The sequence below is a fragment of the Lissotriton helveticus genome, chromosome 11 (genome assembly GCF_964261635.1).
Source record: "Lissotriton helveticus chromosome 11, aLisHel1.1, whole genome shotgun sequence".
Taxonomy (NCBI): domain Eukaryota; kingdom Metazoa; phylum Chordata; class Amphibia; order Caudata; family Salamandridae; genus Lissotriton; species Lissotriton helveticus.
Genome location: NC_136072.1, coordinates 469,653,612 through 469,667,942, shown reverse-complemented (window position 1 = coordinate 469,667,942; position 14,331 = coordinate 469,653,612). Strand labels below are relative to the sequence as shown.

Genomic DNA, 14,331 nt, shown 5'->3' with positions numbered 1-14,331 from the left:
TCGTGGATATGCCTACGGTGGGAGCGGGATCCGCCAGAAGATGGTTCAAACCCAAGTCGACCGTGCCATGTCACAGGCGCAAGTGAGAGGCAGCGGCGCCACCAGGTGTCTGGGGAAAGGATCCCGTGCAGGAGGGGGGGGTTGCAATCCAAGAGGGGGCGACTCTATCCGCCAGGTATACACCCGTCCGACACCGCAGACAGTATTTGCAACGCACTAGGGGGACCAGCTCGCGATCCCCTTCGCCCTTCTCCCGCTCCTCAGGGCGCACGTCGGCCTCTTCGTGTACCTCGCAGTCCCGCCTGTGTTCGGGTCTACGAGTGCCAGCGTCGCTAAGGAGATCTCAGTGTGGATGAGCAAGTTCCTCAGCGGAGTCAAGGCCACCACAGAACCGTGTGCAACGGATGCAGCGCTCAGAGCACAGCCACGTCTCAATGTCAGGGTAGGCCTTCAGCGTTCACCTGGGCACAGGGCGGGGGTCCGTGCAATGAAGTGTCCCAAAAACGCATCAGCGTCAGGGCCGGGCAAGCAGCAGGGCAAGGCGGCGAGCGGGTCCCAGCTCTGTCTCCCCAGTCGTGTCGCCGACCTCAACGACAGTGCACGCGGGAATCTGGTCCCGTATCTCCTCCCTGGTCAATCAGAGGGGGGCCAAGCGCAACCCACCCCACGCCTCGCCTCCTCCGGCCCAGTCCACAGGCGGCTCCGGGTCTCCGACACAGTGCGGAAGCCAGCAATTTCCCACCGCCGAGTGTAGCACCCGGCAGGGTCCCGGCCAAGGCGTCGCGGCGCCTATCGATCCCTGGCGCACTGCACCTCCACAGGGCTAGTAGGCAGGCCACGTCCCCGGCCTCAGGTAGCCTCCAACGTCAGCAGGAAGCAGTCTCCGACGTGGGTGTCGCATCCACAACCCAGCGGCGCAGACCGGGGCAAGTAGTCAATTCCGGCTCCCGCCAGATAAGGGAGATGCACTGCGGGTCCTCCCGCTGCAGATCTCAGGCCAAATCCAGCTGCACCAATGCCGTGGGAGCCCGCGGCCAGCGGTCTCCGTCCTCGTGCCCCTTGCGCAGCAGCCAGCTGGGGGCCAATCTCACCACGTCTCCCCAGGCCCCTCACTTGTCCTCGAGCATGGGCTCCGGTGTTGGTTAGAGTCCGCCGGTAGTTCCGGGACGCTGTTCTCCGCCACAGGGCCTAGCCGGCTGGTTGGGTCCCCGGCCTCAGGTGCCTCTCCTCGCCGGCCGGAAGCGTTCGCAGGTGGGGTAGTCAGTGTTTCTCTCCGTCGGGACGGCTCGGTAGGAGCCAGCAGCCCCAAACTTGGTCAGTCGAGAGATGGGCACTTTGCACACACTCGCCGGCGATTGCAGGCCAAAATAAGCAATTTTGACGGACAAATGGGCTGTGGTAGGGGAGCCTTTTACAGAGCTCTACCCAGGCACGTCCGCCACCATTGCATGCTCAGCCACGCCCCCACTGCACTACAGGCCTCATTATGAGTGCCCTCGATTTTCGGTCAGTATTTCCCCTTAAAAAGTATGGATAACTTCAGAGGGAGGAATAATGTACGTGAACATGATATATCCTGAGGGAAATGAGAAACTACCAAGAAAAATGGAAATTTCCAACCAGCATTTTGCCTGTTTTCAGCAGGCGATGTTCATGGGTGAAAGTCTCCGGATCCACAATGAAATCTGTGATTTTGATTATCCCATTATCAGGCCTCTCATGCTGTCAGATGTTGTCTTGTGTATCCATCTAAAAGTAAGAATGTTTTTCCGAATGCTATTCTAAAGAAGAAACATATGTTTCCTGAATTTCTTTCCTTGCAGCATCTCGGCTTATATGTGTCTGGATACTCTACTGAGTTAGGGTTACATTAATTCAGCATGCTCAGGGGACTGCTTCGACTGACAACATGCCCCCTTTGCCTCTTTGGTATTCTAGCTACACATATGACAACTGACTAAGAGGTTATGAGTCACTCCTATCTCTTACTGATACCACACAGATGAGAGGAACATTTTACAGGATGCACTGTGGTCAGACATTAGGAGTAATGAGCACCTATAGAATGACATTACATAATAAAGCAAATGCGCAAAACAATGATTTGTTTGAGTGGGTTTTGCACAGTGCACTTACACAAAAGAAATAATATGTGTTCAGTGACTCAGGTGGTTGAGAACATGAATTACAGAACAGTCATATGTCATAAATGGGGAAGAAAGCCAGTGAAGATGCAACAAGAATCTGATCCATCTCTCTCCCACAACATATAGTGGGGGAAAGTGTTGTAGAAATAGTGGTTGCATTTTTCAGCAGAATACAATGTGTAGTTTAAGAACATATGCAAAAGACCAGAGAAGTCTAGGCTCTAAATATCTGCCATTTGACAAGGGTCCATCACTGGTTTATATAATGTTCGAATGACAGACTTGTTCAAAGTCTTGTGAGCATCTACTGTGTGCTTTGTATGTTACCATTTTATACTGTACGGTTTTGAAGGCATGGAAGATCAGTCTGAGCTAACTGTAGACGTAGTCAACAAGAAACGGGAACAGGTATTTTCAATATATTTGAGGAGCAGTGAAACATGCCTAAGAACCAAGCAAAGAAAGAGGAAAGAATGGATAAGACAATACACATGGCAAACTATTGAAGACAGGAGGGCAGCAAAAATGGAGGCCAAATCTGAGAGGCTGCAGGAGAAGTGCAACCACCAATACACAGTAAATAGAAGCAAACAGAGCAGCAAATATAATGAAAAGAGCAGACAAGCTGGCATACATGGATAACTTGCTGGCCAAGCTGCAGTGGGGCCGGAGAATGGGAGAATGTCTTCAAGATCCTGAGGTTAGTCAGTGCTAAATCGCGGGCAACATACAGATCCTTATCAAGGACAAGCAGAGTAGACTATTCACAACAGAGGAAGAGCAGGAAGCTCTCTGGGACAAGCACTGCAAAGAATAGACAAATACCAACAAGTGAAGTGGACATTAAAAGAAGCAGAGACAGAACTATATGCGAATAGCGCCCCACCACAGAAAGAAGAAACTGTCAAGGTCATCCAATCTCTCAGGAACACAAAAGCTTCTGTCAAATTTAACGTAAGTGCAGAAATGTTCAAGGCAGACCCTGAAACATCAGACAAGACCCTACAGCCACGGTTTACATAGACTTGGGACGGAAAGAAAGTATCATGTGACTGGAACCAAGGCACCATCGTCAAGATTACAAAGAAGGGAGCATTAACCAAATGTAACAACTGGTCGATCTTGCGTACAATCCTGACAAAAATCATACAGGCCATCTCTGATGCCACGGACCAGCACCCGATTAAAGCAAAGGATGGGTTCTGTAAGGGTTGGGGGTGTGTTGATCAGAACAGAAATGAGGACCCTGAACCACAGCTGGAGCACCATACAAAGACTTGCCCAATACAACCAGACCAACAATGGGCAGTAGTAGTAGTAGTAGTGGTAGCCGTTGTAGTGGTAGTAGTCGTAGTGGTAGTAGTAGTACAGTTCTGAAGGCTGAAAAACAAAACTCTGTATCATGTCATTTTATTTCTGTGCTTTACATCTGAAACAGACATGATGTTCCATGAGCACCACCTATGCCTATGCCTATGTTACAACATGTTTTGTTACAAAACCCTTCATAAACGAGCTATTTTATGTAACATACCTACAAAAATTCTTTGTTACAGCTTAAAGGTTCAGGCATTTCAGACCCTTGGTTTTATTTCATGCAATGATGTGAGAGGTGTTGCGACTGGTTCAAAACAAGTTCCATCTGTTTCTATGTTCGTGTATTGCAGCAGATGACGAACAAATAATGCCTGGAGTTTGATACACATTTAGGCCAATGTAAGCAGGAGCTAACATACAGTTGGGAGTGGGACAGGAGCTGTAAGATGATATAAGGATATCGATAAATGCCTGACAGGCATGATCCCTTAGGTCGGCATCTGCACACACTCTCTTCAGCAGCGGCTGTTTCATGGGTTCCTTGGAGACAGACCACAAGTGCCCCTTTTCCCGAGGCCTCTGCAACACTGCCCTGGTAACTGACCCTGCTTCGGGAGGCCTGCAAAAAAATGAAAGCCTTACCATTTGTGCTGAATTACATTCAATAGAATCATCCTGGAGTCGTTATCTCTGATTATCAGATCTATTAACCGTAGGAAAGAGTGACTGAGAGGAATAGCGAATGCACATTTACACATTACGTAGCGGACCAGAAAATAGATGTTTTAAGAGTATGACACACACTGCAATATTATTCTCTATTGTTGTTTGACTGGCCTACTTTCTGCATTGATACGAAGGCATCAGCTTCCAGAATGCATAGATTTAAGACTCTCACATAGATACAATGGCTTGAAATTCGAAGAGCAGTAGACTTGACCTGGGTTAATCAATATCCGTATGACTTGGATACATCAAAAGTGAAAGAAATTGCATCTGGAAGGGCACTCTTCATGGCCTGTTTTTAGCACGTACTACTTATGGCACCAGCAGGAACTGAAGAACTTGCAGCTCCAGTATTGTCTCTTAAAATGTCAATAATCTGCTTGAAAAGGCCCTATACAGACTCTAGCGTTAGAAGATACTAGTTTGAGTTCATATGAGAGGGGATCAGTCCGAAAGTAGGATATGAGGTTTTCTGATTGATATATCAACAAAACAAGGGGGAGAAAGAGGGAATTGCTTAGGCTCGCCCTCCAAGGTCAGATAAATCACAAATGATCTCTGGAACAGAGATCGAGAGCCTAGCTGCTAGTAGTCCTATCCACAACGCTCAATGGGGTTGGAATAGTGTATCCTATGAGAGAAAAGGAGAAGTTGCTCTTTTTCTTAGTGTCCCCTCACTCACCAGGGTTGCCCCTTTGTGACATGCTTCATCATGGGGGTCCTCCCAGCCCTCTACGGACTGGGGCGTGCTACAACTCACGAGTTACGCAGGAGCACTTTAATAATGACTATGTGTGGTGCAAAGGTAGTGATGTGATGGAGTGGAATATGTGAATTTGTTAAAATTACCTACCTAGTAAGCTATAAACAATTTTATTCTGGCTTCTAGGTGGTACTGTATTAAAACCGGCGTAGAACGATTAGGGTGCCCAAATGTCAATGTACTCAGGTGTACCTATCCATTCCTATCTGTCCACTAGTTTCGTGCATCCCCCTAGCACTTCCTCAGGACTACACAGGGACCAGCCCTGTGTTCGCCACTCCTAGTAGAAGCTCCAATGAGCTAGTGAAAGAAAACAAAAATTAAAAAGATATTTGTGCCTTTAGTGGAATACTTATCTTGTAGTCATTTTAAACTATATATATATCACTCATTTGTTGAAGCTAGTTGAAAATGCTCCTTCTGCCAGGGCATTGAGAGGTAGGGAGAGAGCATAATTATTTGTCTGGTGGCAGGAAGGGCTTTGATAAGCACTACTGAGAGATGCTGATTTCCATTCTCACTGGTGGCCAGTTTCAGCTTCTGGCAGAAGGGTTGCTCTGTAGCTGCTTCTGACAATGCTGATGCTGTGATGCTCCTGTCACTAGTGTGATTTAAGCACCTACTGGTGATATACTCTACCATCGGTTTTGTGCTGCTGATTCATGTACCCTCTTCGTTTTTAGGTCAAATGATTTAGGAGTTTTAGCCACTGTCTCCATATTCTTTATTTCCTGGTTTGCCTCAGATCTGAAATGCTAGGTACTAATAAAAGAAAGTTGATGTTTGTATTGCTAGTCATGAAAGGGAATTAAGCACCAGCCATGGCACAAGTCTTCAGTGGCCACTATGCAACAGCATCCATGTATGGAAAGCACTGCTACATGTGTTGCTTAGCTGATAATCTGTTAAGACGTGGAAATACTACCTTTGAGTAAGTTCCTGAAGTAGTCTAAGGGTTCCCTTTGCATGAAATACGACAGCTCAAATTACAGTAGTCCTATGGGCTGAGAAGGATTGTAGAACTTGCTGCAAGGAAGATGTTGCTGACTTTGGCACATATTTTTTGCTCACTGGGTTTGGATGACTCCTCTCTTTCTCTCCTCATATTCTCCCATAAGAATTATAGGGCTTGATCCAGTGATTTCCATTGCTTTTTGCCTCTATTTGGTAGCCCTTATACAGACCACTATAGGGGAAGATTCCATTGTGGCCTTCCAGAAGGTGAGGAATACACAAAGTGTTGCATGACCCATTATTTGAAAGGAGTGGGATTGGATTCATGCATGTACTGGTGGGTTTTAATTGTCAATATTTAGCTTCCTAGTTACTCTATTGACTGATGCCCAGGGATGCAAGGGACCAACTGCATCCCAATTGTGGCTGTGTTTTAATAATGAAGTGGTAGGTGAGAGGCAACTTTTTTCTTGCTTGTATTAGGGCCCACACCACCCTTGCTGTACCACTGGACAACATATACCCTTGTAAGCCTGCTCTGCCCCTTTCCAACCTGCATGCACCATTTTGTCTTTTCCTAGTTGTAAGAGACCAACACATGTCATATGCTGCAACATCATGAACATGACAACGAAGTCAATACATTCATTCATCGAGCAAACCAGGCAAAGATACATTCATCATGCCAGAACTAGAACCAGCAATTATGAACCTTGAACCACCCGACCCCTTTACACTGCATGAGGTTCAAGATGCCATCAAAAACATAACCCCTGGAAAGGCCGCCGGGCCAGATGGCGTACCGGGCGATCTAATTCTCTATGATCCCATCCCTTGGGACAATCTTATCCTCCACCTGATGAACCTCTTGCTACAGGGCCATTTAGTCCCAGATTCCTGGAAAGGAGCAGAGGTGGTCACAATTTACAAAAAGGGGGCGAGAGAGGACCCTGCCAATTACAGACCAATAAGTTTAATTGATGTAATCCAGAAGGTGGTTGGCAGGGTCCTCATTTAATACACGTATCCACTGTGCACTTACGATTATTTTCGGAGCTGCCAGGGCCATTAAGGCTCGTTTAGGAAGTCTCTGCTCAGTGTTGCAGCCTGCCCGCCCCGGTCCGACTCGGTATCCAATACCGTTGAGCGGAGGGCGGGACAGGCAAGAGCCAGAGAGACACGCCCAGGCACTTCCTGAGAGGTTGAGTCAAGCGGTTAGCGCTCTAGCCTTTTAGCACACAGGGCTATTTAGGCTGCGAGGAGGCAAGGCTGATTGCGGTAAAGGTAGACAGTGTCTCCCGACCCCGCTTGGCGCCAGGTAAACATTTGCAGAGCAGAAGACTCTGCTGGCTTTGTTGATCTCTCCTGAATAGCTCTATGTCTTTGTTACGCTAATTTTAAAAATTGACTACGAATTTTTAAACTTCACTTATGTGTCACCTATGTGTTAGAATTGACTAATAATTTTAATACACGTATCCACTGTGCACTTACGATTATTTTCGGAGCTGCCAGGGGCATTAAGGTTCGTTTAGGAAGTCTCTGCTCAGTGTTGCAGCCTGCCCGCCCCGGTCCGACTCGGTATCCAATACCGTTGAGCGGAGGGCGGGACAGGCAAGAGCCAGAGAGACACGCCCAGGCACTTCCTGAGAGGTTGAGTCGAGCGGTTAGCGCTCTAGCCTTTTAGCACACAGGGCTATTTAGCCACTCGTCAGTTCTAGCGCGCAGCGGTTGCACGCAGGGGGGCGCCTAAGCCAGCGCCTAAGACGAGCCAAAGACCAGCCCATCTGCGCCCGTCCGCGACAGGACGGTACCAGGGGCCATGGGGGAATCTATGCACAATGTGCACACTCCTCTTTCCTCCAGGATAACTTACTCTGCACAGGCACTTCGGATCTTACAAGTAAGCCCAAGAAAAGTTTGTGGTAAATATAACAACAATTCATTGGAGGGTCCTTTCTCATGTATTCATTGCAGAGCTCGGTTTACCACTTGTTGCCAGGTAGCCTGCGTTGAGAGAAATGTCATAGCCTTTACTCCCTTCCCCAAAGTTAGGGAAAATAGTACCCATTCCCCTACTCTTATTGGAAGGAAAACATCCTTTGCAATATAAGGCCATTACCCAAGCACACATCTGAAGTTTGGGACCTTATTTCCTCCAACGAGCCAGATCTGAGTTTTATCACCGAAACCTGGCTCAAACCCCACTCGACCCCCGCTATCGCTTTAGCAATTCCAATTGGCTATAAAATAATTCGACTAGACCGCCCCACGAAAATAGGAGGAGGGATTGCGATTAATTATAAACAGGAAATTATCTGTACCACAGTAGCGGAACTAAGCACTCCTGACATCGAATTACTAATTTTTAAAATTGCCCTCTCCCCTAAACAAACCAGAATGGGTGCTTTAGTGTACCGCCTTCCAGGACCCAGCACGAACTTCTCAGATATCCTACTTGAGAATCTTGCACCTTATGTTTATAATGACAGAGACTTTTTACTAGTTGGAGATTTCAACATACACAGTGAACAGAAAGACTGTAAAGAAGCACAATCTATTGTAAACGACCTCTCTTTACTAGGGCTAACACAACGAAATATAGGCCCAACACACCAGGCTGGGCACACCCTAGACTTAATATTAGCTAATTTCCCTACAGTCACCTGTTCTCTCCCCATTCAAGTCAGCTGGACTGACCACTTTATCATTGAGTTTTACACCTCTTATTCCAAACCTACTCCTTTTGGGCCGATTTCTCTTCCTAGCGAACGAGGTCAATGGCATAAAGTCAATGAAACTATATTTTTAGATAAATTCATTGAACCCTCTTTTTCCACGTCAGAAAATATTGAAAATGCTCTTAATAAATTTGAAAGAGCCTCAAAAACTGCCATAGACATTATAGCCCCTCTAAAAAAATTTAGACCTCGGCCAGCTAATAAACAAGAAATATGGTTTTCTGACAACCTTAGGACATTAAAACAAACAGCTAGGAAGTTAGAGAAAAAATGTAGAATATCCCACCTAGCAATCGATAGAAGTCTTTATTGGGACTCATTAACCATTTATCACAAAGCTATCCGTACTGCACGGAAAACCCACATAACATCCCTTATCACAGCCGCAAACAATTCCTCCAGGGTTCTGTACCAAGTAATACAATCTTTTGTCAAACCGACAGCTAGTGAAAGTCCTGACACTTCATCACAAAAGCTTTGTGATGATATATCTCAATTCTTCTCAAACAAAATAGACTATCTACGAGAAAATAATTCACTCTTACAACACCATGACTAGTGATGCAGATCCTGCCTCTCTCGAAACACAACATAATCAAAATTCTCACACATTAGAGATCTTTCCCCCTATCACCTCAAAGGAGCTGTCAACACTCACTATTCAGATTAAAAGTGGCAGCCCGGACGATATAATTCCAGCCAGACTCATGCTTATTTTACTGGAAGCACTAGGCCCTACAATTGAAAAACTTGTCAATTTGTCGCTTAGTACAGGGTCGGTCCCGAGACAATGGAAACAGGCGCTAGTTAGGCCTATTAGGAAAAACACTGCTACTCCGTGGACCGAATTAACAAATCTCAGGCCCATTTCCCTGCTTCCATTTTTGGGTAAACTTACAGAGAAATATGTAAATCAACATCTATCCAACTATGTTGAAACCACCGGTGGCCTAGACTATTCTCAATCTGGTTTTAGGCCGAAACACAGTACTGAGTCCACCCTCCTGTCTGTTACTGATGACTTACACATGTTCCAGGACAAAGGCCACACGGTGATCCTAGTGCTACTAGATCTGTCGGCAGCGTTCGACACCGTGTCACATAACATCCTTGTTGACCGGTTGTCGAACGTAGGAGTTAAGAACAAAGCCCTTGACTGGCTAAGGAGTTTCCTAACCGATCGCACCCAGACTGTCACCATGGGTGCATATCGATCAGCGGAGGTGGAGATTTCTAAAGGGGTGCCACAGGGCTCTTGTCTGGGCCCAACACTCTTTAACATCTATGTGGCACCCCTGGCAAGAGTGATGCGCAAATTTGGTTTCATCCCCGTGTCATACGCGGATGACACGCAGCTCCTCTTCCCTTTTAAAACTCTCACCGCTGAATTAAGGAACTCTTTCTCTGCAGGCATGAAGGCCGTTGCACAGTGGATGTCTACCAACTATCTACAGTGCAACATCAGTAAAACTGAAGTAATGCTACTCGGAGAGGCCAAACTTCTGTGGACCCCGAATGGGTGGCCTTCTGATCTTGGTATGGTCCCAGAACCCAAACAGGTCGTGAAAAACCTGGGGATCCGCCTCGATCAGGATCTGTCACTTAAACAACACAGCAACTGCGTTGCAGGCTCATGCTTTCATATCATTAGCATGTTGCGAAAAATGTTTCCTTTATTGCCAGACTCTTTCAGGAAGACTCTAGTGCAAGCCCTTGTTTTGAGTCGTATTGATTACTGCAATGGCTTGCTTCTCTCTGCTAACGAGGAAGTGTTGGCTAGACTTCAGGTAGTCCAGAACACGGCGGCTCGCCTAGTTATGAATGCCCTGCCAAGAACAGCATCCAAATCTCTTTTAAACCAACTTCATTGGCTTTCCATACGACAAAGGGCAAAATTCAAAATATGCTGTATCATTCACAAGAGCATAAATGGACAAGGCCCTACCTACCTGAAGCAGAAATTCACTCCCTACATCCCTTCCAGATTGCTTAGATCTAGCACAAGCCATCTACTGGTAGTGCCTCGTGCCAATAAAGCCAGGCACGGAGGTAAGGCGCTATCTGTAGTTGGACCTACTTTGTGGAACCGACTCCCTCTGACTCTCAGACAGTGTACTGTACATCTCAAATTCAGAAAACTCCTTAAAACTTCACTGTTTAAAAACGAGATCTAACTCCAGCTCTACTTTCTCCCCTGTGTCTGTAAACCGGCCCAAAAGCGCAGAGCTACTCCAGATGGAGTCGATTCCAGCGCTATATAAACTCGCAAATAAAATAAATAAATACATTTCTAGAATGCTGGTTTGGCTGGAGGAGGGAAACATCCTAACGCACCTACAAGCGGGGTTCAGGCAGAAGATAGGCACAATGGACCAAGTATTTAGATTTACAGCTACATATTGGAAGACTGTGTCCATCGGCAAAGGTTCGTTATACCTGGCTTTTATAGACCTTAAAACTGCCTTCAATCTTGTACCCCGAGTTAAATTGTGGCAGGTGCTACACGACATGGGCTTACCGCGATACCTCCTAGAGTTAATAAAAAGACTACATGATAGCACTTATGCTAGAATTAGATGGGGGAGTGAGGGACAATTAACTGAGAAAATACCAGTGCAGAGGGGGGTCCGCCAGGGTTGTGTGATGGCCCCCACTCTGTTCTCCCTCTTTATAAATGGGGTGGCAGACCATTTAAGGGAGGAACCAGCGGATGCCCCCACCCTGGCGGCCGAGAAAACACCGACCCTCCTCTTCGCAGATGACATCCTCCTGATGTCTAAGACCCCCTCTGGCCTCCAGAAACTGCTGGATAGGTTTGGTGTCTTCTGCGAGGAGCGTGGGCTCACAATCAACACCACTAAAACCAAACTGATGGTATTATCCCGAAGCAAGAAACTTAGGAAGATCAACGTTACCCTAAATGGTTCACCCCTAGAGGAAGTGAATGCATTTGACTACCTGGGAGTAAGGGTAAACCACAAGATGAAATGGGACTCACATGTAGCCAAAATGCTCTTGAATCTTAAAAGAGTGTCGGGAGCAATCTCAAGAGACCATCGTGCTACCTCTAGTAGACCCATTGCCCCTGCTCTAGCCGTCTATGATGGAAAGGCATTGGCTGCTGCAACCTATGGGTCAGAACTGTGGGGTTTTGATAGTGTCCCCGAGCTAGTCAAAACTGAGAACAAGTTTTTGAGAGAGCTAGTGGGTCTCCCGGTTTCTACCCCCTTAAAACCATTACTCTATGATATGGGTCGCCGGTCATTTAAATATACAGTTGGTCTGCGTCCATTACTCTACTGGGTGCGCCTCAGAAGGACCCCGGAGCTGGCACACTAGGCTGCAGTCCTAGATGAAATCATTACTCTGAACAGTCCAAGGAAGATTGTCTGGTTGAATAAGCTAAGGGTACTGATGAGTAACTTGGGGTTAAGTGAAGAATGGTTGTCACAGTCACCCCCCTCAAGAGAAACTATTAAGAACATTTATTGGGAGTGGATCCAAGCTAGGGACCTTGAAAGTTAAAAATGGGGCGCTTTAACTGATCAGTTTCTGGACCATAAGCCAGAGAGGAAATTAGAACCCTTTCTAGATTTTATTAAATCACCGAGAGACAGAACTTCCACATAGATTCATCAATGTCAAATTCTGCGATTCCTAAATTGCGAGAAAAAGCGAATCGCAATTTAGAAATCGCAGAATGGCATTCATGAAAAAATGCGAATAAAAAAAGCGATTCGCAATCGGCCGCAATCGCCGATTGAGAGTTTCCGAAAATCGCATAAAAATCGCAGATTCGGCCGATACCCTTGTTGAAATAGCGATCTCGCAATTTCCGAAATCGCAAATTGCGATGTCGCTAATTGCGAGATCTCAAAAACGGGAAGTCGCATTCTGAGCACAGTGATGACATCACAACCAGGAAGTAGGTAGATTCCACCCTCATTCAGCATTGTGAGCCTGAAGTGGAAGCAGCATTGCCAGAGCTCCCTCCAGAGTACCTACAGGTGAAATCCAGGAGACACCCCAGTGCACAACATGTCACAGGAAGCTGCAGGTGAAACTTCCACAGGAAGAAAAAGGAAAATTAAATTTTCAGAACAAGAGTTAGAACATTTGATAGAGGGAGTGTCGAAGGACCACAACAGCCTCTTCGGGAAGGACTCGAGAAGGGTGCCCGAGGCCGACAAAAGGAGGATTTGGGTGCGCATCTGCGCAAAAGTGAATTCCATGGGGGTTACCCAGCGCTCTGTGGATGACTTGAAAAAACGCTGGTACGACCTCAGAGGGCGGGCCAAGGAGAAGATCGCATAGAGGCTGGGGGAGCGTGTTGCGACAGGAGGAGTGGAGCCCACTGTCCCACCCAACACCCCACTTGAGGACCGAGTAGAGGACACCCTGAACCCGCAGGCATGCGTGGGGGTAATCCAGCTGGACTCCTCCCAACCCACCCAAGATACACAAGGTAAGTGCCATGCGACTGCGACCCTGTCCCCTAACAATGGCCATGACCCCAGATCATCCCATTACAAACCCCAGTCATGCAGCCAAAGCACACTACAAAAGCCCTATTGCATTGTGGGACATGTAGTCTGACCACAATTACCATCTAGCCCCATACAGCCAGACCTGTTCAGTGAGAGGCAATCCTGCAGCGAGTCAGGGAATGGTAGCCTGCATGCATGTAGGAAGCTCCAATGTGTAAGTAACATGTCACTAATCAACGTCCACTTTACATCACAGGTGGCGCTGAAGTACCCAGTACGGACAGCGATGCCCTGCAAATTGAAGAAATTACAGAGGACACTGAGGGAGACGTACATCGATCCCCACAGCCAGGACCATCAGGGCAAGCTGCCGCACCAGCGGTCATAACACCACCTGCCCCTGTGGACAGTGCCACCTCTGCGCCAACAGGCGCAGCAGTACCACAGCGAGTGACTCAAACACCAGTGGGGCTGACAACACCAGCAGCAACACGCAGACAAACCCGCCGCCCTGCGGCTGTGAGGAGCCAGTCCAGCGGACTGGTGAGGGAGCCGCGCAATACCACATCACGCGCTGGCAGGGGGGCACCTGGGCTCTCTATTGAGCGCCGTATGCTCCACGTCCACAAGACACAAGCCCGTCATCTCGCTGCTATACATCTCCAGCTCAACAAGACCGCTCGGAATGTTGGTCAGCTGACTGACCGTATGGAGAGGATGACCGCTGCTGTGGAGGCCAACACCCAGGCCATGTTTAGCCAGCGGGACATCAACCGGCGCAGACACCGGCAGCTGCTGACCCGCCTGTCTGCATACACGCGGTCAAATTATCTCATTGGCAACGCGACGTCCCAGTTGTCATGACGCTCCTTGGCCATGCAGGCGCAAATGGTCCAGTGCTGTCAGGACGCCGCGAGAGCTCTGGAGCAAGTGACAACTGCAGTTCAGGGTATGCAGGCAACTGGCCAGGGCCAGCTGGGGGGGGGGACGACACTAGTGAGGCTAATTCCAGCCATAGTAGCCAATCCGTGCCACTGGTGGTAGCACCCCGCCGCAGCACCAGGCCCTCTGCTGCCTCACGGCAAAATCAGGAGGAGGAGGTGGAAAGAAGGTTGGGAGCATCTGCCCGGAGGTGTCATTGAACATTTGATTGGTACCATGAAGGGCCATGCTGCTGCTACAAGCATGCCCTCCTC

General features: G+C 47.8%; 2 protein-coding genes across 2 annotated transcripts in view; one reads left to right on the top strand and one right to left on the bottom strand.

The window, feature by feature from the left end:
* MYO7B (myosin VIIB) overlaps positions 1–14,331 on the bottom strand; it is a 1,196,498-nt gene that overhangs the window by 214,125 nt on the left and 968,042 nt on the right. Inside the window, exon 37 of the mRNA XM_078666047.1 lies at positions 3,926–4,083. Coding sequence (XP_078522173.1) covers positions 3,926–4,083 — 158 coding nt within the window. The remainder of the gene's footprint in view (positions 1–3,925; positions 4,084–14,331) is intronic.
* The window catches only part of LOC144792007 (uncharacterized), a 42,792-nt gene continuing 39,881 nt past the window's right edge, over positions 11,421–14,331 (top strand). The window contains exon 1 of the mRNA XM_078666871.1: positions 11,421–11,618. Coding sequence (XP_078522997.1) covers positions 11,421–11,618 — 198 coding nt within the window. The remainder of the gene's footprint in view (positions 11,619–14,331) is intronic.